This window comes from Chenopodium quinoa, unplaced genomic scaffold (genome assembly GCF_001683475.1).
Source record: "Chenopodium quinoa cultivar QQ74 unplaced genomic scaffold, ASM168347v1, whole genome shotgun sequence".
NCBI lineage: Eukaryota > Viridiplantae > Streptophyta > Magnoliopsida > Caryophyllales > Amaranthaceae > Chenopodium > Chenopodium quinoa.
In genome coordinates, this window is record NW_018743623.1 from 249,537 (window position 1) to 270,190 (window position 20,654).

General features: G+C 36.1%; 3 protein-coding genes across 5 annotated transcripts; 2 read left to right on the forward strand and 1 right to left on the reverse strand.

Moving 5' to 3' along the window:
• Positions 1-451: 451 nt before the first annotated feature.
• On the forward strand, positions 452-8,006 carry LOC110683162 (probable disease resistance protein At1g58602). Of its 3 annotated transcripts, XM_021859509.1 has the most exons (4): positions 452-1,092; positions 3,034-4,086; positions 5,782-6,872; positions 7,115-7,261. In XM_021859509.1, exons 2-4 carry the CDS (start codon positions 3,057-3,059, stop codon positions 7,127-7,129), a joined length of 2,136 nt encoding a protein of 711 aa, XP_021715201.1. In that variant the 5' UTR covers positions 452-1,092; positions 3,034-3,056; the 3' UTR covers positions 7,130-7,261. The 3 variants fall into 3 exon arrangements, with proteins under 3 accessions (XP_021715201.1, XP_021715199.1, XP_021715200.1); XM_021859507.1 differs by having other exon boundaries at positions 5,782-8,006; XM_021859508.1 differs by having other exon boundaries at positions 452-4,086; positions 5,782-8,006.
• A 1,116-nt stretch (positions 8,007-9,122) lies between these two features.
• Positions 9,123-14,613, forward strand: LOC110683207 (putative disease resistance protein RGA4). The gene is made up of 3 exons (XM_021859553.1): positions 9,123-10,152; positions 10,788-13,864; positions 14,249-14,613. Exons 1-3 carry the CDS (start codon positions 9,573-9,575, stop codon positions 14,465-14,467), a joined length of 3,876 nt encoding a protein of 1,291 aa, XP_021715245.1. The 5' UTR covers positions 9,123-9,572; the 3' UTR covers positions 14,468-14,613.
• Positions 14,614-16,759: 2,146 nt separating this feature from the next.
• LOC110683208 (F-box/kelch-repeat protein At3g23880-like) lies at positions 16,760-17,413 on the reverse strand. The gene has a single exon (XM_021859554.1). It carries the CDS (start codon positions 17,411-17,413, stop codon positions 16,760-16,762), a length of 654 nt encoding a protein of 217 aa, XP_021715246.1.
• Between the last annotated feature and the right edge of the window lie 3,241 nt (positions 17,414-20,654).

The following is a 20,654-nucleotide window of genomic DNA, read 5'->3' on the forward strand; positions in this document are numbered from 1 at the left end:
TGCTTGGTATAGACAAATAATGCTGAAAGAATATGTAACTGTTTTGTAAAGAACATACAGCTGTTTTGTACAGAATATATAGCTTTATGTTTTTTTTTTTGGTATATCTAACATACATTTGTAATATTAATAAAGAACATAATAATATTATGTAATGAACAGTATTTATATATACTCACCATAATTTAAAGACAAAATTAAAAAACATTTCACAATAATTAATGAACATTATGTCACAAATAAAATTACATTCAATGACAATCAAAGAACATGGACATGTATTCTTTTCGCTCTTTTTTGGTGCAAATATATTCTTTTCACTCTAGGTATATATTTATTTCATTTATATAGTATGTTTTTTCACTATAGCTATATATACATTACTGTTCTATATTATATTCTTTTATTATTATTTTTTTTTTAACAAAACGGCTGTATGATACACTATACAGATGCCTGCAAGGACCACTGGGTTTTAAAAGTAAGGCCTTGTGAATCAAATGCCCCTGAACCTAGGGAAAAAAGTCATAAAACTGCAAACATCGAGCCCCAAAAATTTAAAATTTTCAGTAGCAAGTCCAACAAAATTGGGGCACAAAGCCTAGACAATCTCAATATCTATCAGCTATATTACCTATATAGAGCAGAGATGCTACAGTTAATCCGAAATACGAGTATGCAGCTAAAAAACCCACGAAAAACCAAAGAGAATGAGATCATTATCTCCAAAAAAAGCCAAAGTAACAAAGTGAAGATACAGCTCCAAGATAAGAAATCTTATAAATTTCATGGATTTTGAGGTTGTATTTGTTGAATTTGCCCTTGATTATATATGGGTCGTGTTTGATATTGCATGCACGCAAAGTGTTCGACGAAATGCCCCACTGAAGTTATATTGACTATGGCAAGCTAACAGCATACGGCGGATACCCTCTTGTCTTTGTACATATTTTGACAAGCACAGCATTTGTTGCTGCGTCAATTATGTCATGTTTTTGTTCGCTCTCATTCGACCCGAAGCCGAGCGAGTTCGGGCAAGTTGAGCTTGGTGTACAAGGAAATCTGATACACTGGAATGATGGCAAGTTTAGGGTAAGTTCCTAAAACCTCTCCTATGTTTTAAATTATGACTTGCTGGTTATCATTTTTTACTATCATCAGTTCATCACCAAGTGTACAAGAAAATATGTAAAGCCCCTCGTGTGAGTTGAAACTAGTTACCTCACCATCTCATATACACGGAGCTTACGAATGACTAACATATAAGACTAGTAATACAAAGTAGGATGAGACCCTATTGCGCTTTTATATGGACATGAATTCACACTGGAGTTTTATCTAAGGCCTCGTTTGGTTTGATGTAAAACATTTTCAATTGCAAATTAGTTTCCCATTGTTTGGCTCCTTTTAAGAAAAGTTAAAGAGAAATGAAAAATAGGAGTGGAGATGTGAGGATGGATAAGAGAAAAGTAAAAAGGAGGTAAGGAGGAGGGTAGAAAACATGGCTTCCCTTGTCTTGTTTTGTAAAGAAAAAGTGTTTTCCAACAATATGGATGCAATTTTCCACCATTGGAAAAATTGTTTTCCACCCCTTCACAAACCAAACAAAGGAAAATGGGAATAAATGGAAAATTTATTTTCCATGAAAACATTTTTCATCTTTATTTTCCATGACATTTTCATCAAAGCAAAAAGGGCATAAGATGATGCGTGCATACTGCATATCACATGAAAGTTGATACAAGTTGAGTAATGCTACTTGCTTGTATCTGCTATCTCCATGGTCGTCATGCCATAAGGGATTTCATAGCTCTGTTCCCTTGCTAGTTTGGATCTAAACAATTAATAACTTATCCACACAAACAAAATTTTCAGTTACATGTAAATGATATACGAAGTAATGCATATCGTTGATTATATTTATATTCCTCGTTGAACCTTTGACCTCAATTATAATCAACAATTGAGTTAATTTATACTTATCACATATTATGACTTTGGGTAATGTTTGAACCAATAAGTTTAGTATGTTAAAGTATAAGGGGTGTTACCATGAAACAAAAAAATATAAGGGATGGGAGTCAGAGTCATGCAACTGCCTACCGGCCTTGCAATCTCATACAATAGAATTTATGGAATGTTATCTTAATTTCATATTCCTAAAATTGAGAACTGGCAATTTTTGGAATCTAACCAATTATCTCTAGTAGCTTATACATCTAGTACCTTATATAACTATAATTACCTACATATATCATAAGAAGTGGATATTATTGAGACATAAATAACTAAAGTCAAGTATTAGAAAACCTTTTGTTGTACAATGCCTTATATTGTGTTAACATGGTTTGGTGTTACTTTTGTGAAGAGAACAACTTTATACGGAGCTGTTAATCAGGTTTGTTAGATTTGTTTTTGATAAAATGAATTTTGAATATAAATACTATGACAATATAGTTATAATTTTAATAAAATATATATCTCTTATCTAAGAATTTCTTCGTAAGTTAGTAGAAAAATTGTCAACTCAACATTGGCCAAAATATAAAATTCTGTATACCTGTTTTTTAATCCCAATTGCTTTGATAGTTGTAAATGCTGATCTGAAGCTGGAAGACCATAAGTACCCATGTCCTGTCATCCTTATATTTTTTTTACTACTACTGTATTTTTTTAAACTTGGTTTGTTCCCCCCCAAAAAAGACTTTGGTTTTGGTCAAAAATAAATAAATTAATACGGAGTAAAACACGTGGCTTTGGTAGCTGTCCAGCTGAGTAGCTTTGCTGGAAAAAAAAATGTACTCCGTATCTTGTAAATCTCTGAATAAATTTATTTTCTATATAAAATTTTCCCTGTTATTTTATTTTTTATCATCATCTTTGACTCAATAAGTATTCAATTTTGGATATCATGGCTTGATTCATCATTGAATTAGGACAAGAATTTATCCATCACCCAAGTAGCCAGGCAAATTTTCCATGAGAGTTAGATAAACACCTATACATTTTACAAAAGTAATACTTTATCTGAAGGAGGAGGAGCTGCTTATGTTGACATGGAGGCAATGGTCTTACTCAAAGCAGCTGGTCAACAGCTTGGAAAATGGATGGTGGAAGAAGCCAAACACCTGTATGCTGTGAAAGATAAGGTTGAGGGACTCCAAAGTGAGCTTGAATGGATCCAATGTTTCCTACGAAACGCAGACGAGAAACATGGAGATGATGAATTGGTTCAGAAATGGATATCTGAAGTCAATGACTTCTCATATGAAGCTGAGGACATTCTTGAGAAGTACCTCCTCAAAGTTTCCAACCCTAGAAAAAAGGATGAGATCTGGAGTCTGATTAAATGGGCTACTTGTGCTCTTGGTGATGCTATATCAACACATGAAGTTGGGTGCGAGATTGATGTCCTAAGTAGTAAGATCTCAAAGTTAGCTAAAAGAATGAAAACCTATGGAGTAACGCCTGCCTCGTCGTCATCTTTATCACTGGATGAGATGAGGTGTATTCATCCCCACCTTCCAGTGGATGACATAATTGGGTTGGAAGATGACACAAATGTTTTAATAAATCACCTGATGAACAGAGAAACCAAAGTGATTGCCATAAGTGGGATGCCAGGGTCTGGTAAAACCACCCTTGCTCGGAAAGTGTATCTCACAGTGAAAGGGCACCAATTTAAGATGTGTGCTTGGGTTTATGTCTCTCTGGAATTCCAACCAAGGAATGTTATTATAGGGATTTTGCTGAGTCTTTATGCAGATGATAAGACAGAGAGGAATCTCATCCAAAACATGGGACCGGACGACCTAGAAAAAAAACTATACGATGTCTTGAAAGAGAAGAAGTGCCTGGTGGTTCTTGATGATTTATGGGAAGCCAGTGATTGGAATCGTTTGAAAAATGCATTCTCAATCGAAGCCTCAAGCAGCAAATTGATGATCACCACGCGCAATACAGCATTGCTTTCAAGTGTTGATCCTCGAGGAGTCACTCATGAACCCAAGGGTCTATCTCCTGAGGATAGCTGGAAGCTATTCAGAAGGAAAGCATTTCTGGACATGAAAGACATCTGTACAAGAGGTATAGTCCCTACCTTTATGACTTCTTTCTACATGACCTCTAATTACAATAGTTGGGCGCTTAGTTTTGTTCCCCCCTACACAAAAACATTGTTTGTCGTCATACAAGCTTTCCACACTAATGTCAACAGTTTTTGCTATGTGGTATTATGATCTAGATTGTGATTTGAAGAGCAGCTTCAATTTTTTCGTGGTTCTATTGAAATAAAAGAAAAGATGGTTGGAATAACAAGAATTAGGTGGAGAGAGTATGTAGTGGTGGTGGGAAGGGAGATATAACATGGAAAGGGTTGTTTGCATTGGTTGTGGACCCTTGTGGTGCTTGGGTGTGGGAGGGAATGTGCTTAGGTGGGGAACAAAGGGTCTTAATTGGAATGTTATGACGAACGTAAGAAAGATTAATAAAGAAAAGACAACACACATATTTACATGGTTCATTAGTTATGTCCACGGGCAGGTGAGTGAAAGTTTTATTAATCTTGAGGAAGAATACAGATTACAGATTATATTGGGTTAAACCTAGGATGTTAGTACTCCCAAAACAGAAACAGAATCGGCCTCGGAAATAAGCTTAAACACAAAACTGTGATCCAATGTAGGGGGCAACCGCATTCAAGGCATGTTCTGAGATGGAAAATGGCGATGCTTAAAATGAGGGAGAAAGATGTAAGTGCTGAAAAAAAAGCATAATCTACTAAGTCACACATTCACACATAATTCATTTGAAGATACCTAATGAACCGGACCATTCTCAATAAATCTATAGTTAATATTGTTTTTAACAGATGGTGAATAATAGGAGTTTAGGACCATCAGTATTAGTTGTTTTTTTTTCCTTTTTTTTTAAGAATCAATTCGAGCACATATTAGATCATAAACACGAGTGCACCTGAAAACAGTGGTAAGTACTTGGAGGATGCATGTAGTGGAGAATGGAAGCTCTCTATTATCTCAATGTTACATGTTTTGGGGAACCGAAGGTTCTCCGGCCACTTAATGCATCATCAAACCATTTCTTTTTGTTTACTGTTGTGTGTTTTAACCAGTCCATATATAACGGGTATTATTTGGATTTAAAATCATTTTATTTACCTAGTTGCAAAGCTGATTTTGTTTAAACTAATAAAGGGTATTAACTATTGTGTAACTCTGTAATAGTGTAATCTGTTCATCAGATGTACTTGTAACTGATGCTGGTGTAGCTTCAAGCTAGAGTGCAAGTTCCTTTGTACTCTTCTATTATACTTTCTCTGTTATTTCTGTTTTTTACCTGCAACACTTATCATTTTACGCTTGTCATTGCATTATTTTAATCATTAATATCTTTAATTACCAATATGTAAAAATTACAATAATTTGATATTACAAAAGTGTAAATCGAGGCGAATCTAAGATGATCCTTAGATCCCACATGACTATATTTTTCCTTAACTAGATTTCATCAAAGCTAGTCATAGTGTAGCATGTGAATAGTGAAGTTAAAGTGTTGTAAAAAAAAAAAAAAAAAAAAAAGAAAAAAGAAAAAAACACCAGAGGAAGTTTGATATAGTTGTCTTAGTCTCGAAGTCATTTACTTTCATTCAAAAGGACGAGTCACACATAGTACGTTTCACCGGATGTCTATTGTTGTGAAGTTGTAAATGAATCTCAGTTAGAGTTTTTATTGAATTTGTTCTTACTTAATCCACCTGTGCAGATCCAGGAATGAAGGATTTGGGAAGTAAAATGATTAAGCGTTGTAATGGCTTGCCTTTGGCAATAGCTGTGTTGGGAGGACTTCTTGCTCCTAAAAAAACACTAAAGGAATGGGAAAGGGTCAACAAAACTTTTTTGCGTGATAACAACGATGTTGTAACAAAAGTATTGGAGTTGAGCTACACCAGTTTACCCTATCACTTAAAACCTTGCTTCCTGCATCTGGGAAATTTTCCAGAAGATTCTGAAATTCCAACCAAAAAGTTGTACCGTATGTGGATTGCTGAAGGTATTGTTGCTCCGAGAAATGACAAGCCAACTGAAACTTTGGAGGACACTGCCAATAGTTACTTGCAGGAGTTGGTGCATAGATGCATTGTCCAAGTTGGAAAACTAGGGCCAGCCGGAAGGATAAGAACTTGTCGCTTGCATGATTTAATGAGGCACATGTGTGTTAAAAAAGCTAAAGAGAAAAATTTTCTCTCCATAGCTTCTCATGAGGGTGTAGATGTGGGCTGCAGTTCTTCTGTAATTCGAGATGGAAATCTTCATCGTGTAGCCGTACATTTTGATCAGATTAGCTTACCTTCTCAGAGTGACAAGACTTCACATCTTAGATCCCTAATGTTCTTTGGAAGTGGTCCAATTTACAAAGGTGATCATCAAGGTTGGTTAAAAGAAATGATAAGCGACTTCAAGCTGCTTCGTATTTTGGATCTTGAAAATACTGGTATTGAAGAAGTTCCCAGAGTGATTGGTAACTTAATTCACTTGAGGTATTTGAGCATTATGGGAACTCAAGTAACAACATTGCCATCAACTCTACGCAACCTAAGGTGCCTTCAAACTCTTGATCTACGCGTGTCTCTTCAACAAAATTGTGTCCTGACAATACCAAATGTCTTGTGGAGGATGAAAGAGCTTAATTATTTGTATCTCCCTTCACATGCCTACAAAGTCAAGAGGTTTCAAAAACTGAGGGTTAAAGGTTTAAGCAGCTTGAAGATACTCAAGAACTTTGACACCACAAGATCTCAAGTCAACAACCTGCACAAACTGGAAAACTTGAGGAAACTCTGCATTAAGAATGAGGTGTCTAAGATCGAAACTCTTAAGATTATTTTAGAATGTCAGAGCATCAGAAACCATAATCTTTTGCACCTGTCCCTTAAGATTCATGGTTCTATACTAAATGTAGATGCAGCGATTTTGTCAAGCTGCAACTGCCTCCATACTCTGGAATTGTATGGGACGAACCCAACAATTACAGAGCTGATGCTAGAAAGCTTTAAATTTCCTGAAAGTCTGACGAGTTTAGCTATAATTAACTGCAGCCTAATATGTACTGATCCTATGCAAAACTTCAAGAACCTCCATAACCTTAGAAGTCTTTCCCTGGACAATGTCTCATTCTCAGGAGATTGTATGGATTGCACACATGGTAGTTTCTCAAAGCTTGTTGATTTGAAGCTCAGTAATATGGACACCTTAAAGGAGTGGAAGGTAGGAGTAGGAACCATGCCTAATCTTTACCGTTTGAGGATATACGACTGCGACAATCTACAGAGGATTCCTGATGGATTGCCTACATCAGTTCGAGTTGTGTGTAAGCCTTGTAAGAGTGGAATTAACAAGTATTTAACCTGCCCTCATTTCCCAGTAGAGCTTGTGGATGACGACGATGCTGACTTGGCTACCCGATTACTAGGCAAGTCCAGTCCTTTGGAGGTGCGACCTGCTTAGGGTCCAACAAAAAATAGGGCCCTAAATGGCCTACATGCTTTGCTAGTCCTTTTTTTTCTTGGTTATTACTCCATCCGTCTCTTAAAGATTGTCATATTTTCTTATCCTGACACATTACCTCGACAAAATAACAAAGAAAACCTCTACTGTTTTTCTTCAACCCAAAACTTACCTTCTTAGTACAAATGTAATTATTTTTTTCAATTCTATTTCAATGTAAACGCAGCCCCTAATCATTGATTATGATGTATTAATTTTTCTAATATAGTGTGAATGGATGAAATCTCAAGCTTAATCAATGGGATATTTCTTTGACTGATAGTGATAGTGTGGTTGGTCCAACTGACGTGTAAATGAAAAAAAAAAAAAAAAGAGTCGACTACTGATCGTGGTAGGTTGTTGCCTAACTCTGAACTCTCCTTATAAATAATTAGATTTGATAGATCTCAAAATAAATGCACGGTTAACAATTTTACTAAGTCCCTCTTCACTTCATCTTATTTTTGCTGAACTGAAATTATTTTTACTGAAATTAAATTATTTTTATTGAATTGAAATAAATTTTACTGAACTGAAATTATTTTTACCGATTTTCTATTATATAACTGAAATTATTTTTACTGAATATTATTATTATTTTTTAGGTAAATTGAACAGAGTCTAGGGCAAATAAACCTATTGAGAAATGGGAGAATCTTTTTAAGACAAGTAAAATATGCTTTGTAATAGACTTTGGTAGCTCCTTAATATTTCGTTTGTAATGTATTGCGCATTTTTTTTTTTGATAGAGATATAGAGTAGTTTGGGAAAATGGTTTAAATCTTTAAATAGATAATTCCCGATACATGCTCGTTTTTTGAAATTAATGGTAATTAAAATATAAGTCTTTGAATAAATGTAACTCAATATGTAAAGGAAAACATCTATCATTAGACCATTTCCATTGGTGAGAGTCAACTTTGACTATTGAAATACAAAATGAGTTGTTTTTTACCTCCAATGGTGATACCCAACCACTTCTCAATTTAGCAACCCATATGAAGTCTACTTTCCCAATAGTGAGACTCTCTAAAGTATACTAATATCACTTTCAAATTATGGCCCACCAAATCCATATTGTAAATTTTTCCAAAAAAAAAAAAAAAAAAAAAACTTAAATAAATTACAAAATATATTATAATATTGATAAAGAGCCCATACTTTTTGTCAAATGAGACTCAAAGCTGAGTATCTAAAATTAGCAACTTTCTTTAGATACCAACTTATTGGTATCCTTTGCAAAAAATATTCTCTCTCTCCTAAAAAAACTCACTCAAGTCTCACCATTGGAGATGGTCTTACGTGTAAATGAACCAAAATTCAGATTACCCCTCCAACTTTTTTATGCATTACTTGAATTTATATACTATTTATATATTAGTATGCAATTTGTTGTTGAATTCACTATAATGTCTACTTTTATAATTAATTTTTTTTATTAATAGTTAGTACAAAATATCGATTGTTAAAGTTGTATCTCGACAAATGTACTAATCAAAATAATTGCAATTAAAAAAACACAATAAAAGTAATAATAAAAGACTTATCCCATTAAATAAAGGCATGAACTTCCAATTATTTTAGTGAAGGTCAAATATATTGATGAATGGATGAGATTTTACGCTCAAAATCAATGGCGGATAATACTTTGACTATATTGGTAGCTCCACATGACATTAATGATCTCCTTTATAAAAATTGAAATTGACAGTAATTGAGTAATATATAGTATACCATGATCCTCGTGGATGGAAGTTGTATAATTCTGAACTCTCCCTTAATTAATTATTAGAGATAAGAGGTCGCGAAATAAATGAGTTATCAACAATTTGAATTACTAAGTAGCTAATAAAAAGCCAAAAGTACTCCATTTTGAACTCTTCTGTATTGTTTTTTTCTTCAAAGTGTCTGTAATTTAGTTTGTTTGTTTAAGCTCACGTCAAAAAAAAAAAAAAAAAAATTCTAAAAATCCTCTATCAAACGATAAACACAGGCACCAGCAACAGGCTGATGGAAGCGTCGTTTGCAAGTGAATTAAGCTGGGCTGTATCGAGCATGTCGTCTGCTCGCATACTGCAGCAACTACGGCAAGTGGGGGCTTCAGACAATCAGCTCCAAACCATCAGAGAGAAATTTGTACGCATTCAGAATTGTGTAGAAGTACACAGCAGATCAACAGAGGGGGTCATGCAGCCCTCAGGACTGAATCGTTGGCTTAAAGATGTCAATGATTTGATCTTCTACGTCGAAGATACTATCAATGAGCATATGTCTGAAGACAATCGCAGGAAAACTCGATCATTCAAGAGAACTTCCCTCTTTTCGCTCCCCACTCGAATGTCTTACAGGGTCAGGAAAATCCTGTCATTGTTGGATAAGCTCGATAAGGAGTCATCTACATTGGGGTTGACAAGATTGGAAGTATCTCAAGTTGATCGTATCGATAGTAATACATCAGATCAAGTCCTTGATTCCTTAGTTCCTGAGTCCGTTTTTGAAAGTAGGAATATCAAGGAGATTATAGATACTTTGGCCGAATCCAAGGCAAGTGACAATGGAATTTTTACTATTGCAATCGTCGGAATGGCAGGTACAACTTTTCTAGCTACTACCTCTATTTTTTTTTTTTTTTACTCGGTTGCAATTTTACTCGATTAACAACGCATATAATTGACTAATTATATCTTTAATTGCATAATATTGAGATACGGAGTAAATATCATAAATAGTTCATAATGTAAAATTAACATTGAAATGAATATTTTTACAATGTGTGCTATCGCCTATAAGAGTAGTACATGGTTTTTTTTTTTTTTTTTTTTTTTTTTTTTTTTTTTTTTTGTACAATAACCATATGCCCCCAAAAAACAGAGGTAGCACTTGCATAAACATTTACTAAACATTTTAGGCTATGTTTTGTTTCTAGAATCCATCCCAAAGATTCATACTCCGTATAGTGAAAGCAAATGATACAAGTTTATCCCTTCTACTTTGTTAATATTTTAAGACTTGGCCCTTAAGCATTATTTTAAAGTACAGTTGAGCATACAACAAATTGCATCCCTTCAAAAATGTATTTGCAATTAAGAATGGATCTAAATCTAAATTAAATATAGGACAATTTCCTGACATGAGGAATACTAGTAGACTTGTAATGTAGTACTTCATGTTAGTAGAAAATTTTGGTGATGACTGCAAGTGACTTTGTGGAGTTATTCCTGGCAGGTATTGGAAAATCAACCCTTGCTAAGAGGGTTTATACAGATACAAAGATCAAACAGCATTACGGGAACAAGATGTTCTGGGTGAAAGTTGGTGAAAATTTTGATGCAACAAAAATTCTGAAGGATATGTTCCGGTCACTACCCGCAGACAATCCGCAATCAATGCCCGAACAAACACCGCAATCAATGCCTGAAGAGCCGCTGAGTTCGAGTGAATACAAGGCGGCCATTAAGACCAAGCTTCACGATTTCATGAAGGGAGAAAACTCACTCCTTGTACTGGATGATGTATTGTGTGTAAACGAAGAGCAGTTACAAAAACTGTATGCATTGCATAGTGGTGGTGGTAAAATCAGTATTTTGGTAACCATCAGGAGAATAGAAGCTGCAAGGAGCCTTGTTGATCCGAAAATTCATCATGTGAAAAGATTAACAGTTGAAGAGAGTTGGGACTTGTTCAAGTCTCTTGCCTTAAAGCAAATGCCAATCGAGGAGGGGAGCGAGTTAGAGTCAATTGGCATGAAGATTGCAGGGAAGTGCTACGGTATTCCTCGAGTAATCAGTAAAATGGCAGACTCATTAGGCCGATTAGGGAACGTAGACGATGTAAGGGAGTGGGAGAAGGAGAAGGCAGAAACAGAATTATGGGAGTTAATCTTGTCAACATTGTCATTGAAGTTTAATTCCCTGCCTAAAGCTCTTAGGCAATGTCTTGCCTATTGCTCTATCTTTCCTAAGAACGCTACTATCGGAAAACTCGATTTGATTAGTCTCTGGATCGCTCAAGGGTTCGTTACAGAGGAAGCCACTGCTGAGAAGTACTTTAACATATTGTTGAATAAGTCACTTCTACAAGTATGTACACAGGATGAGGATGGCAATGTCCTGGACTGTACTATGCAGGAATTGGCCTATGATCTAGCAGTGAATTTTTCGAGGCATGATCGTATGTTAATTATTGCTGATGGGAACCATGACATTCAACCAGGCAGTCTTTCTGATGTACGGCATTTAGTGATGTCACCACCAAATGGTGAAGCAGAGAGAGTGAGAGTTCCTCCTTCCAGACGACGATGTAGACTAAGAACAATATATTTAATGGTTCAAGAAGTGCCAATGAATTTGCTGAGTCAAGCAAGATCATTGTATGTATTAAAATTAGATGGGATTGGCCTGAAAGAGGTTCCAAGGGATCTGGCCAAGCTGAAGTATTTGCGATATCTTGATCTGTCAAATAATCAAATAACAAGTTTGCCAGAATCAATCACACAGCTCTACCTTTTGCAAACATTACGACTCATAAATTGTATAAATCTCTCACCACTGTCTGAGGGGCTAAGTAATTTTATCAACAACTTACCAAACGCAGAAATTCCGCCTAAATTATGCAGCAAATCGGGTACTTCTACTGCTCAGAGGAAACTGGATCCTGTTTATCTGAATGCAGAGGGAGCATCCAAACAACTTTCCAATTTGGGCAGGCACGCTGATACTGCTGGTGTTCTGTGTATTAGTGGGCTTGAATATGTGAAATTCAAAGAAGCTGCTCAGGAAGCAAGGATTGGTAGTAAAAGCAAGCTTTCGTCTTTGGAACTGAGTTGGAGATCATCAGAACAGTTATCAGAGACAATTGACAGTGCAAATGATGAAAAGGTTCTAGATGGTCTTCAGCCTCATCCGAATATTCGAAGGCTAAAGCTTACTAACTATGACAGCCAGAAGTTTCCGGAATGGGTGATGCGGCCGATGAAGGGTGACGACAATGAGAGACTCAACAGTCTGGTGAGGATAGAACTAGTAAATTGCAAAAGGTGCCAGAGTCTTCCATCAATGGGGGAGTTACCATGTCTTCAGGAACTGATTATTGATGGCATGAGCAACGTTGATTATATAGGTCAAGAGTTATATTATCATGCTGATGACACTGAAGAAAAGGATGTCCTGAAAGTATTCTTTCCTGCACTGACGAGGCTAGAATTGAGAGATTTAGATATATTGAGAGAATGGCAACCAAGTCATATGATACAAGCATTCACGAGGCTAAATACATTGCAAGTTGTTAACTGTCCCAATTTGACTAGCATCCCAACTGATTTCCCACGTATAAAAAACTTGCTGATTCAAGGGGTACAGGTTAATGTCAGAGAGCATAATTGGTTGGACGCAATCATAACAAAGAGCAGCAGCAGGCACACTCTTATCTCTCTTGTCTTGAGTAAGGTATCAGGATCAGCTCGTCTTCCCAAGGAATTGTTCCAATGTACGTCTCTCAAACAACTCAGATTACAAAAATGTGAGAAGCTCAAGTCATGGCCAGGTAATCCCTGGAATCCCATATCCCTAGAGGAATTGTGCATAGATCGCTGCTCTTCTCTCACTTATTCTCCAAATGCTAGAAGTCTCAATGCCCTAAAAACATTAGTCATTCGAGGATGTAGGAGCCTAAAAGTGGCTCCAAAATTTCTTGAAAGGTGCACATCTCTCACTAAATTAGCAATCTCTAACTGCGTTATACTGAAAAAAGTTGAAAATTTACAGTATCTAATTAGCCTTGAAGAGCTAGATATAATAGACTGTAAGAATATAGAATCCCTGCCTCCAGGGATTAATTCTCTTACCAGTCTTCGCACCATGAGAATTGGTGGGGAATCTGGGGATATAAGCAACTGGTATAGGCAATTTCCAGAATGCACATCCCTTCGAAGCCTTGAAAAAGTATGGTTGAAGGGCATGAAATTCATGGATTCTCTTCCTCAGCAACTAAGACAGCTATCTCAACTAAAAGTATTGAGACTTAAGAGTTTTACTTCCCTCAAAAAACTGCCAGATTGGTTATGCAACGACCTCATCAACCTGGAGCTCTTGATATTTGAAGAATGTAATTATTTAAGCGAACTTCCTTCACAAGAAAAGTTAATGCAGCTAAGGAAATTACACTGCTTGCGTATTGAGAAATGTAACATTTTGAAGAGATCCTATAACAAGGAAGGAGGCATAAAGTGGAAAGACATATCCCATATTCCACATATAAAATTTGATAACGTCTGGCATCAAGGAGATAGAAGCTCAATATTGCAGGTATGCGTGCTTCACATATTATGCATTTTTGTTTTTAAGTTCATACCATAAAAATTGAACCTAAGCTACAAACTTGTTGATGTTCATAAAACTCCCTCCCCTCAAATTACTTGCTCCACAACAAATTGACACATTAATTTTATAGAAAGGGTTGAGGAAAATTTGCCATAAATCAAGATAAGTAAGTTGACACACTCCTAAGATAAGAAAAATATGGCTATCAAATGTCTTTGAATTAAATTGAGATAGTGAACCTAAAGAAATATTCACAGTAGCTACATAATGTGACAACCCATTTGTTTGGTATGCATTCAAGTCTTTAATTTTAAGCTATTCGTACTTCAAGTCTCCGGATGATTAACAATGGCTACTCAATAATTGTAGGAAAATCCCATCAACACACGAGTTGTTGAACAAAGGACGGGTCAACCAGCAATTGATCACCAGGAGCACGAACATCACATTGATGAAGAATATATACAGGACGCACCATGCAATGACAATGATGCAGGAATTTTAAATAACTACTTTCTAGGTTTCTTTCTACTACATTACTTGATAGTTAGCTTACTAGTATATTGGGCTACCTACAAACAATGCTAGATGGATTTTCATTTTTGTGTGTAACCTTACATAGGCCAAGGCTGCACAAAGTATTGCTGTATATAATATATCAGTAGACCACTCCGTATGTATGTATATTTAGTGGTGTAGGAAATCAAACATACTATTAGTAGGAGCGACGCAGGTTGAGGAACGATGGGCCTTCTCCTTCTGGCCATCAAAGACGATCTTGACAAAGCATATGGTAATAGATTGGAATGGAAATTCATTAAAGATATTCGTACCATAACATAATTAAGTGAGACAAACTTACACGTGTTTGGTTCGATGAGGCTCATAGTCCAAAACTTGAAACTCTTTGCCTAGAATCATAAACACAAATATCCAATACTTGAGTATTGCCTCTACTAGTTTTGGTGATGACAAATTATCTTTGTTTGGTCAAGGTGTGTTAAGTGTAAAGTTACTAAGTTGGGACAAGGGAGGTCATCCATTGCATAAAGACACTCTGCACACTATTTTAGTGAAGCAAAATATCAAGTCCCAGTTTAGTACAGTATTTCTTTAGGAACCCATACACTTCCTGCAAGGCTTTAGAGTTAAATCTTAAGAGCCGTCTTCAAAAGTTCAAAGTAGAAGCTAGAGTGAGCACTGTAATTAGAGGGAATCACAGACACAGTGGGGTGTACTTAGGTTCTTATAGTAATTTAAGTTGCGTTGAGTTCCACTAGGTTGTAACGGAGGAGTTGCCCTATTTGGTGGAGTTCGAGTTTAATTGGGCCGTGGTTTTTCTTCTTATTGGTTGCAAAAAGTTTTCTACAATAAAATTCCATACTGCACACTATGAACTAAGATTTCAATTTCCGTAAAATTTGGAACAACTCTTCCTATAAACTCACCTATCTTTTAGTGTTCCATCTCAATCAAAATTGAGACTCTTTGCCCAATATACAAGACTCATTGTTTAGTACTTCCTTTTTACCCTAAATTGATATATTACTATAATTTCCATTTGCATCAATTATCCAGCTCAAACAAAAGTATAATTAGACTTATATTTTTCCGGTAAATTCATAAAAACAAATGGTAAATTGCAGAATCAATTCGTATCAATTTTAAATAACTGCAATAATAAATGCATGTAAAAATAAGGATGAATTAGGACCTGTACCTCTGAGAGGAAGATGTTAGATGTGAATAGGAGATAGTAGAAGTAGTTACGCACTCGCCGAGTGAACTCAACCTCTTAACTGAGTCAGCCATTGAAGAAGCTTCAGGATCAGTGAATTTAGAATCCCTGTGTTATTGGAGAAAGATGAGTGTTAATATAATGAACTGAGATAGACAGAGAGCAAAAAAAAATAAGCATACCTTTAGAAAGTTTTGATCAACCAAAAACAAGTCAACTTTTATGAGGTATCTTTCCAAAAACATCCTCCAAAAAAAAAAAAAAAAAAAAAAAAAAACATACACATATGTAAGTACGTAACTATCCTGTAGAATTTATCAACTGCAAAATATAAAAGATTAATTTCCACATTTGCATAGTTAATCCAAAATAGCATATTATAACTCATTAAAGATTAGTACATAAGACAGAACATAGCACCAACTAATAAAAATACAGAATTAGCATAACCGATTAGCCGCATAGGAGCCACTAGCTTTGCAAAACACTAATTCATACAAAATGAACTTTGGTTGTCAACAAAAGTAGTAATAACATCACATTTTCATCAACCCAGGCCACGTCTCAGAACCCTAGCCAGCTTTGTTTGCGACCTTGACAAGGTCCCTTGAGGCCTTAACACCCTCCTATGTTTCGATTACCATCAAACTAACTTAAGGGATAGAAATTGTGGGGAGACAAGACTCTCCACATAATCCATAACCTGGTAAACCTTTATAGTGGGACATCGAACAACGACATGTGAAGGTGGATTATAATCTGGGTCAATGAGCACGAGTCCATTTGCTTCAATGCATAGATAACCATTGTATGTGAACCCTACAAATTGGATGCAACGTCTGACAATATCCTCCTGCAGGTCAATTCGATACAGCTTTTTCAAGAATCCCAATAATCATACTTCTCCAGGGTCCACAGCTCGAACATCCATTCCACAGAGCGATGTAAAAACATAGCACACAGACAGTCATATACTCCAATGACACCAAGCGATAGCTGATCATATATAGGTACTTGATCAGGTTTAATTGAGAAGGGAACCTTCTTAAAGGTCTCTGCTGCCAAATCAAATATAACTATCGATTTGCAACGTACAAGAAAATGCAATGCTTCATTTAAGAAAACTGAATCAGCTCCCGAGATTAAACCCAAATCTTCATCATCAGAGACATGTATTCTCTAGCAGACCTTAACGAGTATAGATACATGCTCTTTTCATAAGGCCTATACTCCGAATACACTAAGAAGATTTTGTAGTCATCAGAAGAGGGAACACGACCAAACCAACTCGAGTCTATATGAACATAAAATGAATCCCTCATAACAGGCAATGAGATCTCCACTTTTGCAGTGGTGCAAGGATTCCAAAGATGCATTGAATCTTGACCACGCCTACTCTCCTTCATTTGCTTCACATAAACACAAACAAGGCCATCATTTGACCCGGCAATGAAACAATAATAATAATTGGATACAAAGCCATCGAGGAATTGATGATTGTCCAATAAGTCTAAGGTTATTACACCCTCAGTAGTATTGGTTGGATCAGAAAACTTCAGTGTGGAAAGAATATCGTATTTTTGATAAAGGAGGGTAAAGGGTTGATTATTACTGTTCGGATAATTGAGATGTGATCTCGCAAATTCAGGGTCTGAGATGAGGGTAAGCCATGATTTGCATACTAGTTTGCATTGTCCTAATGATTTTATAGGCAGTCGATACAGAATATCAAGTATTAATTCTTCGAGTAACCCCAAAAAAGGGTCATCTTCATATTTGAAATTGAAGCAGCTCATAATAGATTAGGGTTTGGATTTCAGTTTTCACTGCAAAACAAATCCAAAGTTACTACACTATAAACACAATTTCAACTAATATAATCATTAACATCTACTTGTAACTATTAAGAACAAACTCAACCATCTTATAATGTACTACCAATATCCCATTGTTAGGAAGAACGATTCTTTAACAAGCTCATAACTTCTTACTAAAATTTCCCACAACATAATCAAACATCAAAACCAAAGTAAGGGTGTGTTCTTTTCAACTTATTAAACAATCGAGTACTTTATTAGACTTGATTGGAAGTTATTGGCCTTCATTAGGAAATTTTGTTGCTAATGTGAAAGAGATTCAATGTCATATCTTGGGTACCTTAACCAACTAATCTAGTTGATATCCATCTTCTTAAAACTTATTAAATCTAGTTGAACTTATTAGACCAATACTGATTGAACTTTCCTCAAAAAAAAAATTTAAAAAAAAAAAAAAAAAACACTCACGCACAAACACACATCCTATAAAATTAAAAAAAAAAAAAAAAAAAAAAAAACACACACACACACTCACGCACAAACACACATCCTATAAAAATTAGTTCAAAATAAGTAAATAACACAATGTGATGCAATTATGAACAGAGTAAAGTTTTAAAAAAACTAATAAATTGAAAGAATTTACAGCTATACATGGAGGAAATCAACAGAAACAATACAAAAAGGTAAATTAAGAAGTGAATTAGAATAAAACAAAAGGGGAATTGGGAAGATTATACCTTTTTAGAGGAGATGTGCAAGTGTGATGGAGTTTGGAAAGGAAAGGAAAGACAAAAGGTTGAAGAAAGAACATTGATGGTGATTTGACGAAGGTTTTGCTTATCATGGAAGATAACAAAACGTTTTTACGGAGGACTAGGAGTGGTTTTGTTAATCTGTGAATATTAATTGAACTATTGAGGTCTTGTATTTATAGTCGTGGATTAATACACTTTTATAATCCCAACTTTGGCCGATTTATTTTGAATAATCTCACCTTTTTATTATTCTGAAAGGGTCAATTTTTTTTAAAACAAATTATATGACACGTGTTGCACTCTAATTGATTCAAAAATATAAAAAAAAATTAATTTAAATTAAAAAACAAAAAATAAGGAAAAAAAAAAAAGAAAAAAACCAAAGACCACCGGCCACCTAACGCTGGTGGCCGCACTTCCTCAACCGCCAAGACCCACACCCGTTACCCTCTATGATCCCCCAACCCTACTTTTCCGACCTGCCGAAAACCCTCCTTGCGCCGGAAACCCTCCCATCACTCCCGTTGATTGCGTTATTAGGCAATTAGAGGAGAGAGAAAGGGAGTGGGCTGGGTTTTTTAGGTGGTTTCGGGGGTGGGGGAAGTGATTTCGAGGGTTTACAGGTGGTTTCGGGGGTGGGGGGAGGGGATGGGGACGGTTTCAGGGACGTGGGCTTTGGTTATGGGTGGTTTCGGGTTTTATGGGTGGCGTGCGTTTTCGGCGCAAGGGTTTGGCTATGGTTGGTTTAGGGGGTGAGGGGAGGCAGAGAGGGCCGGTTTCGCGGGTTTAAGGCGGTTTCTGGGGAGGTTTTGGGGGTTGGGGCTAGGGAGGCAGTGGTTCGGGGTTGGCTGTGGAGGAAGGGGCCACCGCCAGTGGTTGTGGGCTGGTGGTGGCTGGTTTTGTTTTTTTTTTTTTTTTTTTGTTAATTGATTATTTCTTTAATTTCTTTTATTTTTTGGACCACTTACAGCTTGACACGTGTCAAGTGACCTAGAAAATTAGATCATTGACTTTTGTTGATCGATTTGAGTATGAAGAAAGATAGGTCACCTTAAAGTTGGGATTAATGAGGAATAATACAAAGTTAGGATTAATGAAAGTAAATTGGTGAAAGTTAGGATTAAAAAATTGTATTAATCCTATAGTCATGGACTTGTGGGTTACATAATAATTATTTTTTTTTTTATCGTTTCAAATAATACGAAACAGATGTAGTATAATTTTTTTTTTTTTTTTTTGAGGGAACAGATGTAGTATAATTTTAGATAATTTAATTGACTTATATGGAGTATAAAATCTAATACTTTGTATATATTTTTAAAATAAGGGGGAAGGTTTGGTTTCCGGTGTGGTTTAAACCCCAAACTAAAACCAAACCATATTTATTTGGTTTGAGACTTTTCAAACCGCACCACACCATATTATTATTCGGACCAAATCAAATCACACCGTTTTTAATTCGGTTAAAATAAACCAAACCAAATTGCAATTTTTTGGGCTTAGTGTTTTGGGCTTTGATTTGTAATTTTTTTTTTTTTTTTTTTTTGCCTGACTCAACATAACCTGTTTTTAGCTTTATATAGTAGGGCTAAAAATCAGATTTGGCTATAATTTAGATATGTTCCTATATTTCGGTTTTTCAAATCCTAAAACCGCAAGCTGCAATTTTTTTATTTCTCAAACTACACCGAACCATATTTTAAAAAAAAAAAACGAATCACATTATTAATTCGATTTGGTTTGCCTTTCAATTCGGTTTTAAACCATATTAGTTTCACCCCTATTTAAAAATACACAAATGTATTTGAGAAGTATAAACACTTAAAAATACACGGCCGCATTTAAAAAGTATAACACTTTAAAAAACACAAAGAGAGTAGGAAAGTTGCATACTCCATACTAATTAATTGCACCATTTTTATAATGGATATACTATCATACACTTTTAGGCCATGTTGGGTCGTGCCTCGTGCCAGACCCACGTGGAGGCACGACCCACGTGTTTTGGGGTTAGTTAAGCCCGGCCCATGACTTGGCCCACGAGTTTCGTGCCGTGTCGGGCCAAAGTTTTCAAAAGGTTGGTCCGTGCATGGCCCAGCCCCACATGCCATTGTGTCGGGCTTGCGTGCCTAAGCAAAATTTGCATTGATTTTAGCATACTTTGTCGTGTTAGGCTCGGTCGTGCCGTGCCTTATCGTGCTTCTCCCAAATAAAGGCGGCCCACAGGCACAGTACCGTGACATGTTGTGCCGTGCTTTTTTCGTGCTAGGTCATGCCGGGCTTCTGGGTCGTGTTAGGCTCGGTCGTGCCGTGCCTTATCGTGCTTCTCCCAAATAAAGGCGGCCCATAGACACAGTACCGTGACATGTTGTGCCGTGCTTTTTTCGTGCTAGGTCATGCCGGGCTTCTGGGCGGTCTGGCCCAGTGCCATCTTTAGTAGAGAATAGCAAATTTCAGCACGC

What these genes read in the sequence shown, in the direction of transcription:
- LOC110683162 (XM_021859508.1), top strand. Translation starts at nt 3,057, where the DNA reads ATGGAGGCAATGGTCTTACTCAAAGCAGCTGGTCAACAGCTTGGAAAA. An exon ending in GAAAGACATCTGTACAAGAG is followed by an intron (nt 4,087 to 5,781) that starts GTATAGTCCCTA and finishes CCACCTGTGCAG; the next exon opens with ATCCAGGAATGAAGGATTTG.
- LOC110683208 (XM_021859554.1), bottom strand. Translation starts at nt 17,413, where the DNA reads ATGAGCTGCTTCAATTTCAAATATGAAGATGACCCTTTTTTGGGGTTA.
- LOC110683207 (XM_021859553.1), top strand. Translation starts at nt 9,573, where the DNA reads ATGGAAGCGTCGTTTGCAAGTGAATTAAGCTGGGCTGTATCGAGCATG. An exon ending in TGCAATCGTCGGAATGGCAG is followed by an intron (nt 10,153 to 10,787) that starts GTACAACTTTTC and finishes TATTCCTGGCAG; the next exon opens with GTATTGGAAAATCAACCCTT. An exon ending in ATAGAAGCTCAATATTGCAG is followed by an intron (nt 13,865 to 14,248) that starts GTATGCGTGCTT and finishes CAATAATTGTAG; the next exon opens with GAAAATCCCATCAACACACG.